This window comes from Nomascus leucogenys, chromosome 20 (genome assembly GCF_006542625.1).
Source record: "Nomascus leucogenys isolate Asia chromosome 20, Asia_NLE_v1, whole genome shotgun sequence".
Classification (NCBI taxonomy): domain Eukaryota; kingdom Metazoa; phylum Chordata; class Mammalia; order Primates; family Hylobatidae; genus Nomascus; species Nomascus leucogenys.
Window position 1 is genome coordinate 23718546 of NC_044400.1, and position 20698 is coordinate 23739243.

At 44.1% G+C, this 20698-nt stretch overlaps 1 protein-coding gene across 3 annotated transcripts in view; it reads right to left on the reverse strand.

Moving 5' to 3' along the window:
* The window catches only part of CCDC93 (coiled-coil domain containing 93), a 100098-nt gene that overhangs the window by 14719 nt on the left and 64681 nt on the right, over window positions 1–20698 (reverse strand). For all 3 annotated transcript variants that reach the window (XM_003275182.4, XM_030801098.1, XM_030801099.1), the window contains 10 exons: window positions 19416–19489; window positions 18202–18283; window positions 16918–16989; window positions 15630–15686; window positions 14158–14220; window positions 11167–11275; window positions 8995–9077; window positions 6703–6740; window positions 5274–5358; window positions 806–919 (listed from right to left, as the gene is read on the reverse strand). In XM_003275182.4, coding sequence (XP_003275230.3) covers window positions 806–919; window positions 5274–5358; window positions 6703–6740; window positions 8995–9077; window positions 11167–11275; window positions 14158–14220; window positions 15630–15686; window positions 16918–16989; window positions 18202–18283; window positions 19416–19489 — 777 coding nt within the window. The remainder of the gene's footprint in view (window positions 1–805; window positions 920–5273; window positions 5359–6702; window positions 6741–8994; window positions 9078–11166; window positions 11276–14157; window positions 14221–15629; window positions 15687–16917; window positions 16990–18201; window positions 18284–19415; window positions 19490–20698) is intronic.

Sequence of the window (20698 nt, forward strand, 5' to 3'; positions counted from 1 at the left end):
TACAACCTACCTTTAACTCTGCTGTATTTTCAGCAGTCTCTAAACTCACTGAAACCACATGGATTTAGGTTAGGGAGAAGGAATTCCTTAAAATAAAGCTGTTGAGACCCTAGCAAGGGACCAAATGAAGTCTTTTTGGAAAATCTCTTAAGGGCAGGCATTTTTCTTTCTGGAACAATGAAGAGTAACTGCCCAAATGCAGGAAGGAAAAACGGAAAACCGAAATTCAGTTGAGTGTTGGGTGTTAGGAGGTGCCAGACCTGGTGCTAGATGCTTCAAATTTCTCATCTGACGCAACAGAACCCACAAATGAAGAAACTGAGGCTGGGAGGGATTAGGTCATTGCCAAAGTACACAGCTGGTAAGTGGTAAATGTAGGATTCGAATCCAAGCCTGTGACTCTTCAAAGTTCTCTCTTCCCACACGGCTTCTTGAGGTCCCTCCCCACCCTAAGATTGGCAGGAGAGAAGATTCTAAATCTGAATCCACAACAAATGCTGTTTCCAAGTGGCCCTTGATATGGACTGATGGAGTCATTTTGTGAGTTTAATGTGCTTACTAAGTGTTACGAAAACTAAAATGATGTGATGTCTTAAAACATTTAATTAGACCTCAAGATGGGCCACAGAAAAATGCAATCTTCAGCTACCTAGACGCCACACTTCACTGCCAGATCACACTCTGTCTTGTTATTTCCCTTCACAGACCAGAGGAAAACCAAAAAACTGCTGTTTTTTAGTGGCTACTTTTGAGGTGAACATGTATCTCACATTAGCCTTAACATGCTGCCCAGCCTTCCTCTTACCTCCTTGAACTCTTTCACAGTCTTAAAGTATAGCCTCTGCTTTTCTAACAGCTCCAAGTACTGGTCGTTCAACTGGTCTCTTCTCATTTTGTTCTCTTGCTTTTTCTTTTCCATCTGTTGAAACATTGTGGGAAATGGTGATGCAAAGACACGTTCTGCCCAAGGGCTACTGGCAACATCCAAAAGGCAACAGTTGTTAACAGTTTCATGGATTTCCTTCCAGTAAAGGAAGCTTCAATATATAATTTTTGAGGTTGGTTAATTTATTTGCATGATATTACATGGAGGCTCTACAATTTATTCAGCGATTTTTCTATCACTGAGTATTAACTGTTTCCATTTTTTTTTTCTCACTACAATTTCACAATGGACAGGTTGGTGATTCTCAACTGGGAGCTACTCTGCCCCTCATTCCCCACCCGGCAGTGTCTGGAGACAGTTTTGATTGTCACAACTGTGAGAAGTGGGTGCTACTGGTATCACTGGGTAGAGGCCAGCAATGCTGCTAAACATCCTACATTGCACAGAACACCCCCACAGCAAAGACTTATCTGGTCCGAAATGTTAACTGTGCTGAGGTTGAGAAACCCTGATTTAAAAACTGTGCTCATATAATAAACTGTGTATCTTCTTTTAATTTAATGTATTTCCATGTCATTATAAATTTTCTACAAATTATCATTTTAAAAACAATACAGTATTCCTGCTGATTGCTAACTTAACCCATCTTTCTGCTGGTAGACAATTTAGGATATTTTCAGGATTTTGATCTCATAAATAGATGCTAGGCTTTGACTTAAAGAGACTTTTCTAACGTATCCAAAAGCTTATTCATTCAACAAATATTGACTTAGAACCTGCTGAGTATCTACATGTAGTGGTGAACATGGCAAAGTCACTACTCCCACAGAGCATACATTCTAGAGATTCGCATTAAGCAAGCACCCTGACAAACAGACACACAAAATATTCGCAACACTGATCAGTCCTGTGAGGAAAATGACATGAGGGGAGGTGACGGAGAGGAGGGTGGGTGCATGGCCTCCTCAGCCTGGAAGCTCAGAGAGGCTCTCTGAGGATACTAGAGCAGGGCTGGCAATGCTATGTGCTATATGTCTGAAAGGTAAACCCAGAGCATCAGCCAGGAAATGAGGGCAGAAAGAGTTACGGTACAGACCGGGTGCCTGACTCATGGCTGGTGCTCAAAAACTTGTTGAATCAAATTCTGAGAGATGCTTTGCTGTGGCTTTGCTGATGCCTGACCATGATTTCTGTGTTACACTTTGGAAGGGATTTGGTAAACACAAGCTACAGGTAAAATTGGCTGCATTTTATTCAGTAGTTCCCTCCACACTATAGGCCTCTGTTGACTACATAGGACAAATGCAACTTGGTGTCCCCAAAGCCTACCCCAATGCTGTTCAGAGAAAGACCCATCACATATGGGGACTGATTTGCCTAGTCAAATCCTGACCTTGCACTCAGTTCCTGAGTCCCAAGACCCTGTGCCCTGCTCTTTCCACAGGTCTGCATACGGATGCCTGGTGCACACCCATGCTAGGCCTCCAGTTTGGTGCCCTCCCTTGTGCCTAGGTCTCCCAGAGTGGGCCGTCCCCTCTGGGGTCCTTGGCTGGTGTCCTACCACACTTGGAGCCCTGGCTCCGCAGCAAGTCCTGATCCCTGTCGGTGGAACCCCTAATGCTGCCCGCATGGGTCTCTCACACTCACTCATGATCCTGTCACAATGACACACCAGCCCACCACAGCTCCCACTACTGTTCCTTCGTGGGCTCCAACTCTCAAAGCAGCAGACACCTTTTCTGCTGCACTGGCTAGGACCTCACAGCTAGGTCTCTCTCTCTTATTAGGACAGCCAGCAGCTCTATCTCAGGCCTTTCCTCTCTGCTCTGTACTTTAGCAAAGCACTTCACCATGACTGATTATGTCCTAGTGAGGTAGCAATGCGCTTGAATTATGAATTTATCCAGAATCCACTGTGGGAGTTAGTGTGGCAACCTAGAAATAGTATGAGCTTGAGGCCAGAAAGGCTGGGTTCAAATCCTAGTTCTGCCACTCACTGTATATCCTTGGACAGCTAATTTAACTTTTTTGAATGCTACGTCCTTTAACTAAAATAAGAATATCACCTAGATCACCAGTTTTGTTACAAGAAGCTTGTGACATGAAATGTTAAGTGAATGATCCATCATCTGGTCCACAGTAGCTGCTCAATAAAGACCATTTTTCTTCTCAATATTTCACATCCTAGAATGCCAACTCACTCTGAGAAGAAGGAGTTGACTCTTTGATCTAAGCTTCACTTTCACACTCTTCTCAGTGTCCCCTTACCCAAACGTACCATTGTTATTCCCTACTTATCACCTCTTCACACCCTAGGTCTGTGAAGTGCTTGTGCCAAGCACTTGCTCACAGTATTCCAGAGATCCAGAGACCTTACCTCCTCTGAGTGAGGTCAAAATGCTGACTGATATGTGACCCCTTCTTTACTCAGAAACCCTTAGACAGTGCATAAACACCTATTCAGTCATTGTTACCCAACGCTCGTCTACTATGTAACACTCTGAACCTGCTAGTTCTGAGAAACCTGTGCTTGAGAGGACACAGACTCCCCTGCCACATCTATGAGAGCAGGACCCATTAAGGCACCGTTACAGGGAAAGCTACTTTTTTTTTAAACAAACACAATAAAACACATCCATCCAAGTGACTGCTGTTCCATTCAGAGTGTCAATCAACATTCAACATTCAAAGCGTATCTGGAACCCTCTTTGAGAACTGCTCTTTGACTCCGTTAAAAGAATTCTCTCATTCAACAAATAGTCCTTGAGGCCTAACCATGGGTTAGGTGCTACATCAGCCACTGGGGATGCAGACCACAGAAAGAGAGCCCACTCTGCCCTGGGTGCCATTGACCCATTTGGCACCCACCATGGAGGGGAGAGACAGATACAGCAGCGCCTTTCCACACTGGTCAGCAGAGGGGCCAAGAGCATGAAGCCTCGGGGAGAGCGAAGAGAGTGAAGGGGTGAAGCCCATTTCTTCCCCTGCTCTGGTTCATAGTCAACAACAGGAATTCATGGGGTTTTTTTCCTTTGGCCTCTGCTTCCTGTTTACACTGCTCTCTGTAAACAGGAAGCAGAAGTCAGAGGAAAAAAACCCATGAATTCCTGTTGTTCTTGACTATGAACCAGAGCAGCTTCCTGAGGAGCAATGGCAGGGTGGAAGCGTCTAACACACAGACACCTGGGTTGTCACAGGCTTTTGGTCAGCCAGGTTCTCTGCCCTCCACCTACTCACACCCCAGATCACTGAGATGGGACTGCATTCTCTCTCTGCAAGACAGCCTATCCTGGCTTGGGTGAGTGTGCATATATATAGGCAAGCGCTGACTTATATCGTTCTCATTTTTATGGCTGAATAGTCTGAGAAATCGTGCTTGTTACTAGTGATACTTTTTTTCTCCTCCTTTGACATCATTTTATTGAAGTCATTCACAGAGAGATTAATGATATTTTTCTACAGGGAAAGGGATATGGAGCACTTCTGCCCTTAGCTCATTTCTTGTGAGATGAGATTACAGGCAACTTGAATGTTTGTCTTCTGTAACAGGGTTTTTTATGAATGCAGGACCTATGGACAATTCTTTCTTTCTCATGTGTTTACATTCTGGCATCACTCACTGGAGCCCTTTGCCCCAAGATCATAAGAGGAGAAACCCAACGTCCCCGAAGATTTTACTGCCATGTCGGGAGAACCACTCTGGTGTGATACATTTTTAAAACAGGACCATAAGCAAGAGATATTTGGAAGTACTAGTTGGGATTCATCTGAGAATGGTGGTAGGAAACTGCAGCTGTCTCTGTAGGAAAATCCCATGCTGCACCCTAACTGAGTGGGGCCTCTCTGTTCTCTTCAGACTTCTGAGACTCAATTTCCTCTCAATTTGGCAGAACTCAGTTCAGCAATGATTTCTCTTTTTTAGAAGGGGGTTTCTGAAAACTAAAATGCTCTCAAGATCCTAAGATTCCTAAGGAATGAATCTCTTGTGGCAGAATGTCAGGTACCACAGATCCACCGAGGAAGTGAATCTAGTCAAGAGCGGAAGCCTGCTGGTGAAAGGTGGTCTCCTCATCTGTAAAATGGGTGTGATACTGTTCACTTCAGAGGTCTTTTAGGAATGTCAGCACAATGCTTGGTACACAACAGGTGTTCAATACCTGGGAGCTACTGCTAACAGCAACTTTTGAACCCCTGGGTGTAGGCAGCTCATGAGACAGGCCCTGTCCACTACAGAGTAAGACGCATGGTGGGAATACCTCTGTAGAAATGTGTCTTTTCAGGATTGAGGGCACACTCCCCAACTACCGGAAGAGGCCTGTTCTTCCCAGGACCTTCCCTGTCACCACTATAAAACCTGGGCTGCATTACAGAAAAGAAGCCATCTGACCTTCATTCTACTTTGCTTAATTCCTTCCACAATCTGTTCCATCTGACGTAAAAACTGGTCCCGGGCAGCAGGGGAGGCCATGGCTCTGAAAGAAAAACCAGCCGAGTTATGACGGGCACACAGGACTCTGAGGCAGGGGGAAATGCCAGGCAGTCAGCTCTGTGTCCAGATTATGCCTCTTGGGAGAGGCAATCAGGCCTTTGTAATGCACAGTGGAGCCACGGGGGCCCCTGGGATCCCAGGCAATTAAGGATGCTAAACCTCTGAGAAGGCATGGAAATTAGCCTGGTCTTATAATTGCATATTAATCTTTTTTGTCATACTTTCCCTGTAACTTTCATGACTAATATGTATTTTCTTAAAGTAAAATGTGACTAAAATTAACACAAACATTATTTATTTGAAATACGGCATATACTGCTTAAGTAATGAATTTCATTTGGTTTAAAAAACTTGAGGACTGGCAGATACTTGAAATTGGTAGACATATTCTGAGATTTCCTAAAACCAGGGGAAGCTGTGAGCTTTTTTTTTTTTTTTTTTTAAGAAAAGAAGCTTAAAATCTAGAACCTGTAACTCAATAAGATGTCAGTCTCAATGTGTCCCCTGTCACCTGCCAGAGGACAGCAGAGATTTGTGCCAGACAGAAGGGCCTGCCAGAGGACAGCAGAGATTTGTGCCAGAGAGAAGGGAAGCATGCTCTCCAAGGAGCAAGTCCTGGGGCTGCTGGATGGTGGGCGGGCAAATGGACATGCTTGAGGGCTGCTCGATTTGGGAACAGGTGGGCCTTGACATCTAGTTTTTAGAGAACAATGTACAAATTAACCAAAAAAATCTACCATGAGATTTAAAAAATCTAAAAAATTATATAAATTCCATTATATAATTAATGTAATTATATAATGTAATTAATGTAATTATATTACATTAATTATATATTATGTAATATAATTTATGCAATATATATTATATTATTATATATTATATAATATAATATATAATATATAAATATATAATAATATATTATATTATTATTATTTATATATAAATTATATATTATGTAATATATTTATATAATGTAATTTAAAGTGGTAATTATGTAAATTTTAAAGCATCTCTATGTGTTCATTAATAAATATTAATTTGATAATATACAGAGATATTTTAGTAGGTAGGCACAGTCAAATTATTTGAAAGTTAACTTTTTTTGTCAGCTCTTCCTTCACTCTACTATCATTATAGTTTTGCAGGTACTCAAGTAGAGTGTAAACAAGATACTTAGCAGAAGGGCTAAAAGAGTAAGAATCACATACCCAGCGTTAAGTCCTGCATGTGCCTTTGTCAAGCACATTATAGCAATGTGAGGTGGGCTGAATTCAAAGTGCAGGCTGGCAGGGTATTAGTGGGAAGGAGGACTGACAGTACTTACTGTGAGAAGTTCTCATGAATTGAGTTCAGCAGACTAATCTGGGGAAGTAAAAAAACAAACGAAATTATAAGACAGGCAAAAAGATTTCCAAACTACTGCAACTGCTGCAAACTTGCCTGTCTCCACATACTGTTTCTGCAAGGAACACATGCCTTGTTTATGAAGATTAAAGTAATATATGGAAAAAAAAAAAATGAGCCACATATTGTGTCTCAGTTTTCCTCAGGGAATCCACCTTCTTCTCACAGAAAATTCCCTCTTCCTACAGGGCATTCCCACAGGAATGTAGGGAGAGGGTGCTTTGAAGGGAACTGGATCCCAGCTGAGAGGACACTAAGCTAACACTAGGGCTCTCTAGGCAAGCTGCCACCATAGCCCTTTCTATCTTGCCAAACACTGCACTTTATTTTCAAGGATAACAGTTTACGGGAGTCAGACAGTGTGGAGAGTGAGAGTTGTTTACACCCTATTCCTTCCCACAGAATCTTCTCGCCAATGCAGCAAGCTAAGCTGCTGGGTGGCTGAGCGCCTCCAAGGGGATGCACTGTTCAAGGTCCCGTGGACACTGCCTTAGCCCCGCAGCAAATCCTCTTATCTGCCCCAATGATACAGTCCTGGGAAGGGCTCTGAGGCAGGCGTAAGGAAACCTGGGTCATCTTTCTGGCCATAAAACTACTCGACTTGGGGGCTCAGAACTAAGTAATTACCACATGTGAACTTTAGGTTCACAGTCTGCAGTGTAGAATATTTCTTGTCCTTATTACTCCACAGGAAGGTTTTAAACTATCACAGGCATAAATCCATTTAAAATAAAATACCAAATTTATTCAAATGTAACATTCTAACTGGTAACATGGCTTGGAATTAGAAAGCCCAGCTCCCCACTCTGCCTCGCAATATTCCTAGTTTTTAAACAGTGGAACAACTTTAAACACTGCTGATGAAGGAAGGTCAATGGGGTTTAAGGCCTTTGGGAAGGGGCTGGCCTATCCCTAAGTCAGGGTTGGCAAATCTTTCCTTTGCCAGGTAGGAGGGCCCCAAGGCCAGGATGTGGGACAGAGCTATTCCCCAGGTCTGATGCAAATCCCATGACATGCATTCATCTATTCAAACATTTATCAAATGTCTGTTATATGCCTACCACTGTGTAAGGCCCCGGATACAGAAAAAAATAAAACAATTTCCCAAGGAGCACCCTCTAGGATGACAGAGATCTACCTGGTTTGTCTGACAGCAGGCAGTAAAGGTGACAGTAATTACAGATGCCCCAATTTGGGTTCAGGTAAAAGATACATTTGTAATATTATCCTTATTAAAGTGGTAATTACTGTAGGCTACAAGGTGATAAAATGAAAACACATTCTATCAACCTCAAGGTGAGGGGGAAGGTAGGAACAAGTATGTACTGAGAATCCACCACGTGTAAGGAACTTGACATTTTCTCATTCTGTCCTTAGAAGGCTAAAAGAAAAACATACCATTATCTGCATGTCCTTTGTCAACATTATGCATGTGAGGTGGGCTGATTCAAGTGCAGGCTGGGGATTGGGGGAGGATGACAGGATTAGGCTGTCCTATAATCATCATCAATGCAATTAGGTGTTATCCCCATTTTACAGGTGAGAAAAAAGAGGCCACACTAAAACCCAAATAAACCCAAATCTGACTGATGCCAAAGCCCATGTTCTCTTCAGGACACTATGCTGCCATGGTGAAGACCAGGACTGTTCTCTTTTTCAAATTAAGACATATCTGCATACTGTGCTTCAACCGTATGTCATCAACTTGGGAAAGCGCTGAGCCATTAATTTAACCTGAGTTTTTAAGTGTTAGAAAGACAAAGGGAGTGACAGTGACCCTTTCACCCCGCTTTGAATTTTACAAACCTTTTAGTTCACGCCTTTGTCGGCCACTGATGATTAAACAGGTATTTTCTCCCTGTAAACTAAAACAAGCCCACCACCCCCATTTCATTCAGCTGGTTCCTCCCTTCCTTTAAAACTCAAACTAGTCTCACCAACTCCAGAGCTTCCATTGTGTTCCTTTTAACAATGGCATTTCCCCCATAGCACTCTAGAATGGCTGTCCACCAGTCTCACTTCACAGCAGTCAGTCTGGGCTTCCAAGGAATCTTGCACTTTCTGACTGGGTATGCCAGCACTTACCATATAAAATAGGCACTCTTTCTGCTAATGCTGAACATACCTGTCCCAAACATCAAGTTCATTTGACTTCCTGGAGTCAACTGCACTGTTAGCTGCTTAGCCATTTTCTTTTTATAAACGTTCTTACCTCTTTTTCCAAATAAACCTTTTTATCGTCCAGGGTATTATATAAAGTGAAGAACTGCTTGGTTTCTTTGTGCACTGCTGAAACTGTAAAGGTAAAGAAATCAGCACATGAATAAGAACAGGTATCAGAACACCCTACCTGCCCCCTCTCCTCCATGAATGCACTGCCAGGACAGCTTTGTCAGGCCTGGGAGCTCACTCTGCAGAAACCCCACAGCGCGCAAACAGAATCGCCTGAGAAGCTTTTAACAAGTCTCAGGACCAATGAAAGGAGAATGTTGAAGGTGGGACCCGGGTGGTGACAGTGAATACCGAAAGTTGAGAATTACTCCCACAAATGAACCAGCTACCCTTACCTCATCCAGCCAAAGAACTGGGTGGGGGTTGTAGATATTTGATAATAATACATTGATACAGGTATTTTGATGTAACTGCTTGAAAATGTCCTTAGTATCTTTATAAACATGTCTTTATCAGATGATTTTAACCTGTGTGAAATTTGTTCTGTGAAATAAACAGATGCAGGTATTATTATTGCTAAAAGCTTTGAAACAAGCAGGAATAGAAAAGTAAAGGGAAGATTTAACTTAAAGCAGAAACTACTTTCTGCTGAACACTGTCACTGCTGATCCCTGCGTCTGATCATTTGAGTCCAGTGTGAGGACTGGATGAAATCCCAGCCTAGTGGGGCCGGGCACGTGAAGGAAGCGTGATCTGAACTCCTCCAATAGAGCCAGTGCTCTACCAGGAAGGATGCTGGAGAGGCCAAGGCCTCAAGGCAATATCTTAGGTGGATTTTCAAATACCAAGTGGGAATTGTAGGATAATGGCACTCTGGACTCAGGTACCAGCTCACAGGCCAAGACGCAGATGTGCAAGAGGGGTGAAGCTGGGTGAAGTGGGCCAAGGCGATGCAGGACTTAGTATAGTGTATTTAGGATTCTAAAGATTATCCAAGAAGTTGCAGGGAGCTATTAAGTATTACAGCTTTTAGAGTAAAATGATCAAATATATGTTGAAAAAGATCTGATTAGACTCTGGGCAGTGAAGGAAGGTGGCTACAGCAGCAGTCCAGAAGAAATAGACTTGAAAATTACTAAGACACAGAATTGGCAAGCAACTTGAGTCAGAGAAGAAAGAGGGGTCCAGTTTGCCTAAGAGGAATATGGGGTGGGGGGGGGCTGAATTCAATTTTGTACCTGTTGAGTTTGAGGTATCATGGGGACATACAAGAGTAGGAGCCTGGAGAAGAGGTGATCAGTTCTTGCCTGGGGTGGGGGGCCTAGAATAGGTTTACAGGATCTGATTTGGGTATTGAAGAATTTAGCCTGACAGAAGAGAAGAGATCCAGGCACCAGGAATAGGAGGAGTAAAGGCTAAGACGTCAAAGCTCATGGTTTGCTCAGAGACAATGTGTGGGCTGGCAAGGCCAGAGTGAAGGTTTAGATCAGGAGAGGGGCCTCCAGGTAGGCCACTCAGACTGGGGAGGAACCCAGGCATGGTAAAGAAAGAGGCTCTATTCAGTAAGGCCTGAGGAGTTCCTGAAGATTTGTTAGCAGAGATAGAAGTGACAGAATCAGATGTGTGGCTAGGAGACTTGGAGGCACTGCAGCTAATGGTCATTTAGCTGAGATATGATGCAAGAGCAGATGTGGCAGGAGTGTTAGAAGAGAAAGGCAATGGCAGCCTTGAAGGCCATTCTGAGCCTGAGACATGGTCTCTTATTCAGGCTGAGGGGCACATACATGGTCCTGGGTTACTGCGTGAATATGATGCTGTTAAGGGTTAAGGACCACATCAGCAAGAAAGTCTGTAGAGAAGAACAATGAATGAGGACTGATCTCCAGACACCAGGGTCACGATGTTCCGTGTGAAGTTGGAAAGTGGTGCGGGAGCTCAGGGGAAGGCTGTGTGGCTGACCAGGATGAGGGCTGCTTTGAAGCTTTTAGTCTAAGAGCTCAACTGGTTCAACCATCTGTCCACGGAGAGGGCAGTGAAAGCACCACAGTGCTGCTCCCAGGACTGCCAAGTGGGCCTGCTGATGAAACGGAGCTTTCTGGTGGTGGCCTTTGTGGACTGCGCTCTGGTGCATGCTCCCCCATGCTAAAGTGGAATAGACCCCTCGCCTGCCCCTTCCCAGCCTCTAGAGCTTCTCTGTGGTTGATGCACCTACTCTGGCGGTAGAGTTCAATAAATCTCTTCTGATACTGTATTAGCTCGGCACGGCTAGGGACTTCATCAATCTTGCGGTGCAAAATTGCTATTTCTCGATTTCTTCGAGCCTAAATGCAAAAGGGAGGCAGAGACAGTACTATTTGGTAAAAGACCTTACATGTTCTCTAGGGAGCCAAAATACTGCCTGCACCCCGACCTGAGCCCAACCATGCGCGCTACAACGCAGGCACAAACTCCTGCCATCGGCTTAAAGGTCCCCATCTCATATTTGGATTGACTTTCCCACTTTCCTAGGTGTGGGAGGAGGCGTGACTGTGAACTGAATCACAGAAGGCACCAAATGAATGGACCAGGAGGGAAGATACTGAATGGGAAGGGCTTCTATGGACAGAGCCTGCAGCTAGCCCACCAGGCCCCCAAGGAGTCTAGAATAGCCCACTCCACCCTGCCAGGCGGGGACAGGCAACAACAGGAATGCTTCAGATGATGGGAAGCTATGCCACCTTGCTGCCTCCACACACATCCCAAATTTCTCATCCTGGTTAAAAAGCTCCTACAACCTATTCCTCAAATACTTTCTAGCATTTTCTCCCTTCCACGGACTCAGGAAACTGCCCTACTGACCGGGTCTGGGAGGCATGGCACTGCTGTGTGGTGTGGCACGGTGCAGGGGCAGCTGCAGGGGGAGCAAGCCGCTCACTTGTGCATGGCTCCCACTGAACACGTGTAGACTCCAGACCAAGCGGGCTCTGAGTGCTGCCTTTCTTCTGTGCCTGCATCCCTTTGTCCACCACATCCTCCCACTCTCCTGCCTGCTTCGCCTGCAGCAGCAGATGTGAATCTCTAATTCACTGGGGAAATAGGAGCCTCCTGGTGGGAAACCCACATTCAGCTCTGGCGACCTAATCCAAAACTGGGTTTCTGCAGCTCTAGGGAGAGGGAAGGATGTATTTCTCCCTTAGGCCAAGGCTACGCTCCCCATGGGTGCTCAGGCTCTGACTCCTAGTTTTCTTTCAGGAGTCTTAAGATACAACTCTTCAGTCTTTTACTGCATCTGTAACTTTTCACTGGCTACTGACCCTTCTCATCAGCATTTAAATACATTCATGTCCTCACTCCTTAAAAAGCCCTTCTTTAATCGCCGTCACCTTTCAACTACCAGCCTCTCTCTTTCCTTTTACAGGGAAGAGAAATGTACCAAGAGCCACACACATGGGAGCCTCTGTCCACGCCAGTCCCTCTTCAACCCACTGTGACTGGGCTCTCCCCAGTGCCCCACTGAACTGCTTTTGCCAAAGTCACTGCACACCTTCTCAGGGACACACCTAATGGACAATTCTCAGCTCCTAGCCTTCTTGATTTCTAGTGGCACTTCCCCTCCTCTCAGCTGAGCTCTCTGCTGGGCTCCCACAAGCCTCATGCATTTGTTTTCCCTTCTGGCTGCTCAGGCGCATCTTCACTGGGAGATCCCTCCTTTTGCTCTGCCTATCCTCACACGTGCTCACCAGGGTGTAGCCTCAGGGCCTCTTCCACATTCCACAGCCCCGGTCCTCATCAACACTGCAGACACCCAAATCTCCAGCCCATACTATTCTGGGAGTCAGAGCTGACTACCAAGCACTCCTTGGACATTTCAATGTGGTTGAGTATCCCAACTTTGAAAAGCCCCAAACAGATCTCATTAACACTCCTATTTATATTCCTCCTCTCCCCCTTAACCCTAGTCCATTCCTTCTCTTTTATGCTTCTTCTCTATGAATAACACAAATATTATTCACCCTTGTGTCAGAAATTCCAGCACTATCCTTGACTCCTCTTTTTATCTCAATTGATAATAAGTTCCATCAGCTACAGCCCTGCAATCTGTCCCATCAGTTCACTTCCATGCATTCTACAGCCACTGCCTAACTCAGGCCCTTGCCCTCAGCAAGCCACTGGCTTTACTGAAGCTTTCCCCTAGCCAGTCTGAAGCTGCCCTTAGAAAGCAATTTGCACATAAACTCCCTCGAACTTTGATGTATATATAGACACGTCTTGGTTCTCAAATAGCCAGCATGTACAGGAGATGGGTCATCCTATTTATTAGTTCTGGGACCCGAACCAATGCTGAATACATATAAAGCACTCAGTCAAAAAGTTTCCAAATATGCAGCTGTACTGTCCCGATTTTATTTAGTTCTGTGCCTCTTTAAAGGTTAGTAGTCTGTAACAAGGACAAATTTGACTCACTCTAATTTAACCCTCTCAGCTCAGCAAAGTAAGTAGGTGCCAGAGAGAGGGGAAAGGGACTCTCACTGGCCTCTGCAGCCCTTTAGCCATTCCTACCAGAGCCCGGCCTTTCCCTCCCAGAGAACAGAAGGTTGGCTTGAACCAAAGTGCAACACAAGGAATTTCTGGCTTTTAAGCTTCCATAAGCCAGATCCCAGCAATGTACGGGATTTTAAATGTAATTTTGACTCTGCATGAATTAAATTTTAGAGCTAATTTTGAAACCTATCTCCCCCATATTTGATGTCACTCTCACAAACCACTGGTTATCCAAACAAACAAACAAACAAACAAACAACCAGCTGAAATGGCACTCAATTTCAGAGGAACAGTACTAGAGCACAATTCTTGTTTAGTACTTGATGAGTACTGGGGAACTGGAATCCAGACTCTGGCACCTACCAGCTGCTTGACTCTGGGGAAGTACTCACCTTATTTGAGCCAATTTCTTCATAAAGAAAATGGGATGTAATATCCACTCTCCACCTGGGGTAAGGATTAACTCAAAGGAGTGGTTGTGAAAGTAATATACCAATGTGAGATGTTAATACCAACATCTTAAATCACTGAGTTACACTACAGATAGAAAGAAGACTGGTGAACTGCAGCCTCATTACTTATTTTCTCTAGTTCTTAGATATTGAGACTTTCTAGTTATGTCACAGGACATTTATACCTAGTTAGAAGCATTTATGCATATTTTTGTCCTTCTTTTACTCACCTGTAGTAAACGTATCTTGTAAAGTTTCTCTTTCTCCATATTATATCGTCTGTCTAGGTCTTCCTGAAAATTGGAAAAGGCTGTAATTATCTGGGAATAGAAAACTTTCACTCTTTAATGGAGTCTTTGAAAGTCGAATATGTTTTTATCATATCTCCCCCATCCTAAGGCCTTATATTTCTCTTCTTAAATGCCCAAGTTTACTGTCTGGGTCCTGTCTCATATGAGACCCTTGATACCCTCTCATATCACGTTATAACAACTCTTCCTTCTGGGACCCAGGGCAAATCCAGTATTCTCAAGTGAAGTAACCTCCAAATGTATATGCCCTTCCCCTGCAAAAACCTATGATGATGTAGAGACAAATCATTAGTTAAAGAATGTGTTGTTCTATGCCTGTGTTTGGAGATGATGCTAGTTTTCTCTGTTTCTACTTAGAGCTGTGTTATCCAATGTGATAGCCACTAGCCACAGTGGACAGTGCAGAACAGAACATTTCCACCACTGCAAAAAGTTCTTTTGGGCAGCATTGACATAGAAAATAGAAACTAGTCCCTTATTGAACCTAGCAAGGTAAGAGATGGTTTGTCGCCTCAGAGAAAGTTACAAAAGGGGTCAAAGGAGCCCCTCCTTCCTCAGCATAGGGAATATAAACACACCCCCCAACCCAACCCACCCAAGCAGCTCAGCTGCAGACAAAATCCAACAGACTTCACTGGAAGAGTGCTGAAGCTCATTCTCCTGGGAGATTATGAGGGTACAAAGGGAAGAGGAACCCTTAAAGAAGGCAGATGCTTACAGTTTTCCTGCTTTTGCTTTCCTCCACTTCCTTTCCTATCTCTTTCTTCTGGAGGATTTTGGAATGCGGGGAGCACTAGTTTAACTCAGAGGAGGGTGGCAAACTACAGCCTGTGAGGTAAATCCTACAACCTTTGGGCCAAATATGCCTTGTGGCCCATTTTTGTAAATACAGTTTTATTGGAACACAGCCATGTCCATTCATTTACAGATCAACTATGGTCACTACAGCAGAGCTGGCTCACAAAGCCGGAAAGAGTTACTATGTGCACCTTTATAGAAACAGTTTGCTGAGGCTGGTATATAGTACAACAGAGAGAGAAGGTTTTTCCCTCTGTACCACCCCACCCCTCAGAGCCCGAGTGGTGACCAGCATATGTGGCCAACGCAGGCCTCTCGCCTTCCCAGATGAGATGCCAGTATGAAAACAACATGCTTGTACACAGGACTGGAAGAAAACCCATCAGAAGGGTGATCTTCAGGGCCATTCCTGGTGAGACCCTGCCTCCACCTGAGGCCCAGCTGTATCAAACAGGACAATGCCCTGGAAAGCCTAGATGTGGAGTTGGCCGTAGAGCACATTAAAGTAGGTGTGAGAAGCCATCACAGGAGAGTGGAAAGCTGGCTGCCTGCCCTCAGGAGACAATGCCAATCCTGAGCAGACAGGTACTTACGTCATGAGTCATTGCAGAGGTCAAGGTACTACCAGGCGGCTCTCCACTGGAGAGGGTCTGAAACAATGAAAACATAATAAACACCTCTCCTGAGCATTTGGGAATAGGACAAAGCCAAGGATCTAGATGGAGGAAGGGGCCAGGCAGAGGCATAAGGGTGCAGCTGAGAAATGCGTTGATGTCCCCGGAGCATGTCTGAAGAGAGCAGAAAGGGAACTGCCCTTAGATGAGCCCCAGATTTTAAATTGTTCTTAGGTGTCTGTCAGTTACACACTAACACGGTAAACCGTATAGCTCTTTTTGAATGTAAGAATCTCGCTAACAAGATGTGCTGAAAAGAGAAATGAGATCTTGAGAGTCTAATTTGTGCAAACTCAGAGGCTCAAAACTCAAACTGATGATTTGAGCTTTAAAGGTTTAAAGTTTTAGAAACAACAGGAGAGGTGGACTGTGTGACAATGAGCCTGGGATACCACTGCCTCCTAGGCTCTCCTATTCACCCATGCCAGTCCCCTCACAGATGTGGAGTTGTATGGCTCAGGTGAAATAATGCAACCACTCAGGAGAGTGAAAACTGCCCTGCAAGATCTTCGTCTCCCAGCTGGGCATGGCAGTGTCCTGTACAGCCATGGGCACAGTCCAGTGCAGAGTTCTGGGCCAGGCAGCAGGGCATGCGGTCTGGTGCTGGGTGGCTGGACACTCTTGTCCTCCCTAAGCCTCAAGTTCCCTGTTTCTTACAATTTAAGGTTTAATGAAAATTCATGCTAGCTCCTTGGAAGATCAAGTCCTCTGTTCAGAGAACCAGCTGTCCAGGTGTGTTCCCTAAACCCAAACTGCTCCTGCAAGCCTAGGGTTCTTCCGTTAAATCCAACACTGCTCTCTCCTTCTTCATGTTTGTTGCTGCCTTTTGGGAGTGGGGCATTATCCCTGAGCAGGAAAGGAGGAAGGTGAAATGAGTAAACTGGCAGAAAATTTAAGGAATGGGTGAGCAGGAAATAGAGCTCAGACTTTTCCCAGAAATATCTCCCTAAACAGAGGGAGGCCAGAATTGTGTAATCTGGTAATTCGTGTCTGGGTTGCTGCCTTCCACACCCTCTGCTGCCTTCTACTCCCAGAGGAAAGAGAGAAGAGATGGATGCAAATCTAAGAAGGTCACAGAAGGAAAACAGTTGAGGAATGTGTATTTACAGGATAAGTTAGCACCAGCGGTCTGCTCTTTGGTCCTCTAGAACTATCTTTTTCCTGTAATAGCACCTGACAGTCTCAAGGACTAATTCAGAGCCTTTACCTTTTCATCTCCACATGGTGCTCTCTCAGCTTTCAGGTTTTCAATTTCTTGCTGTAGCCGTGTCATCTCCTCCTTTAAAAGTGACATGAACGTTTACAAAATTCAGACAAGCTAGTAATTAGATGCAATTATTCAAATATTTGGTCCACAAGTCTTATTTTCACATTTCATGAGTTTATTCTGGGACGAAAAGCTAATGAGGTAGCTGCCCTGATCTCCAATTATCAGCCTGGGAAAGTTCTTTTCAGGAGGCTACAGAAGTTATTCCTCCATCAAAAGAGGTCTTTCTTTCTGAAGGGCTGGTGAGGTATGCAGTAATCACTGGGCATTGAAATGAACAAGTGATCTAGAGCCTAGTTCCAATTAGTCTTGTCTGTTTCCGTTCTCCAGCAGGCCTCAACCTTATTCAGCTGTCCATCTTCCGGCCTGGAGCTCTGCCTTATCAAGTACCTCCTCCACTTGCTGTCCTCCCTGGCCCTTAAGTAAGATCTAGCTTTTTGGTGGCTCCTGTACTGAAGTGCCTTTTCCTCCCCTGGAGCTCACACAGAACTTGCCAGGCCTCATTTCCTATCCCACACTAGAGTCGCCTGAACACGCATCACCCCCACGACTAGACTACAAGTTTCCAGAAGGTGGCAGCCAGGACTTATACATAGGATATAGACGTCCCAGGTTTTCAAGACTGCCCTGGTTTTGTGTGATGTTACTCTTTTCACAAAGGCCGTCTGTCAACAAAATATATTTTTGCAAAAACTTCATAAGACTTTTCTTTCAAATACCAAAGTTAGGTGACATTGTTTGTTTTGGGGTTTGGCACAAAGTTACTAACCATGGTGCTCTATTTGGCTTATACAACTGCCAAATAACTGCTGGATGAATCTGCTTTTTTTTTGAGACAGAGTCTTGCTCTGTCGCCCAGGCTGGAGTGCAGCGGCGTGATCTCGGCTCACTGCAAGCTCTGCCTCCCCGGTTCATGCCATTCTCCTGCCTCAGCCTCCCGAGTAGCTGGGACTACAGGCGCCTGCCACCACGCCTGGCTAATTTTTTGTATTTTTAGTAGAAACGGGGTTTCACTGTGTTAGCCAGGATGGTCTCGATCTCCTGACCTCGTGATCTGCCTGCCTTGGCCTCCCAAAGTGCTGGGATTACAGCCATGAGCCACTGTGCCTGGCCGAATCTGCTTTTTAAACTGCACTGGATAGGATGCCACAACAGGACAATGGAGCTAAACCAAGAGATTCGGTAAGAGTCCTGGTTTATTTGCTGACACCAAACAACACTTACTCGACAATGTGCTTTAAATTCCTGTTCTTGACTTTTCAGATTTTCATTCATGGCTACAAGTGCTCTCAGGTTCTGTAGGATACTGAAGAGAAAAGACAAAAAAAATGACATATGGCAGGCCATTATGATTTTATGAATCACAGCTAAAAGCAGGTCCACAGCTAAAAAAGGACTCTCTTTTTAATTTCCTTTCTCAGCTCTAAGAGTGTCTCATGTATTCTGCACAAATGATAATGACTTCCATTTAACTGACATTATTATTCATTTATAAACCCAAGACCATCATGCCGGATCCAAGAAAACATTACAGATGCCACAATTAAAATGTCAACTATAGAAACATCAATGAGTTTCAATAGTACCAAGTAAATTTAATGATACCAATTATTCAACTGTATTCGGGGCATATACAGTATTGAAAACTATTTTTAAAATCCATTCTGAAAAGGAAACAAGTTGCTTAAGGTCATTAAAAGCACTAATTTGACAATAAAAATATCAAATATCTGACAGTGCTTTGATCCATTTCATGAAACAAAGGTTTCTAATTATAGAGTCAAGTTACCTGTGGGTACTTTTTGCTAAAAATGTTCATCAAACAAGAACTGCTCATTCTGCGCCAGCAACTTTTTGATTTCATAGTCATTCAAATAAGCAGCTCCCTGGAGACTTTGCCACCCAAATAGTCTGAAGCTAAAAAGGTCAAATGTTAAGTGCTTTCTCTCCTCTAATGCTCTAATGACAATTTATTCTACATGAAAGAACAAACAACTACAGCAGCTGTATCTTGACAGAAAAGACTGCACCTTTTCTACCAAGGAGGCATGAGTTGTTCAAAAACTTGTAACAATAGTGAACTCCAGGGAAGAGAATTGGGTGGCTAGGGACAGGAGTGGGAGGAAGACTTTTTACCATACGCCCTTTTCTGTACTATGAAGGTATGACCATTTTGAAAAATAGAAAAACAAAAAACTATGCTGCTTCTGCACACAAGGGGTATTGGGAGAAAGGTGACTAACCCAGGGCAGCCCAAGCACATTTCAGCATGACAGAGAGTCACCACTTTCTGGATGAACAGTAAAATGATCTGACCTGCAGGGGCCAGACCAATAGCCTTTGGCTGCTTTGTTCTGTGTTTAAACAAATTAAGCCAACAAGTATCAGCAAAGTCACTTTCATCAAAGCAAAAATAAGCGCATGCTGAAACCTCTTACCTTGGATCAGCTTTGGATTCTATCTTCTCGAGGGCTGCTTGCTCTTTGTCCAGTTTCTCACTGTAAGTCTTCAGCTGCAAGAGAGAATGAAGACATGGTTGCTGGAGCCTTGGTAGCAGAGGTGAACAACTTCACCTTCTTTTTGTGAGGCAGATAATGACATTTTTTAAAGAAGAAACTTAAACTCGGATTTTAATGTGTAAAGTAGGTAATTACATCATACAACAGAATACTAAGCCAATATTTTAAAAAAGAATACAGTAGGTCTTTTACAACGATCTCTAGTATCTACTGTTCGGTGAAGAAAATACCGACTGTTTCTCCAAACCTATACCCTTTGTACTTTTTGAATTTTGTACCATGTGAATGTGTTACTTATTCAAAAATTAAAAAAAAAAAGTTTTAAAAAAGTTTCAAGAGTTCTAGTTGAAAATAGTAGACTAAGCACAACTTGCAGCCACCCCTTCTTGCCCTAAGACCCCCAAACATCCAGACTATTACATTAGAACACAAGAGTTTAACCTCGCAGGCCAAAAAAGATGGTTTACAGACAGGAATGGCCTCAGGAGGAAGCTGTGTGGAGTTAGCAGACATAGGAAGGACAGGTGGGCAGTGCTGGGGATCTGCATTAGGAATAGCCACACAGGCTAGGCAATGAAATCTGACTCTCTTAAACACAAGAGCTGGTGCTTAAGTCTCAGAGGCAGGGCAGGGTCCCACATAGTTGGTGATACCCAGCAGAAATGGGGAGTTCCCCGACCCAGAACATCAGTTACTACCGGCTGATCCCAGCAAACAGTAGGTAGATCCCTTCCAGAATAAACACAGGAAGTAGGCTGCATAAAATGGATAGATCCACAGAGGTGGTAACCCAAAATTTTAAAATTTAAGATGAGCATATAACCAAGGATCATCAAAGAGCTGAAGACAGACATAACCTTAAAAAAGATGTATAAATTCAACAAGTCAATTCTGATCTTAATAGTTACAGAGCAAGCAAAACTAGGTACAATTAATGCACTTAGACATAAAAGAATACTGCATAAAAACAACCAGCCTCACACACAGGAAATTAGAGTTGTGACTGCTGAAGTTACAAAATGGAGGGGCCAGCCAATCTCCTGGCCTTTCTGAAGTAGTCATGCAGCCTCCCCCACAGGTGTCAGGCACCAGTGGTCTGCGACCTTCCATGCCCAGCTCTACTTTTCCCAGATTTACTGGAAAGACACAAGTCCTCTCTGCTTTTCAGTGCCACTAGGTTATCCTGGAAGGGCAGGTTTTGC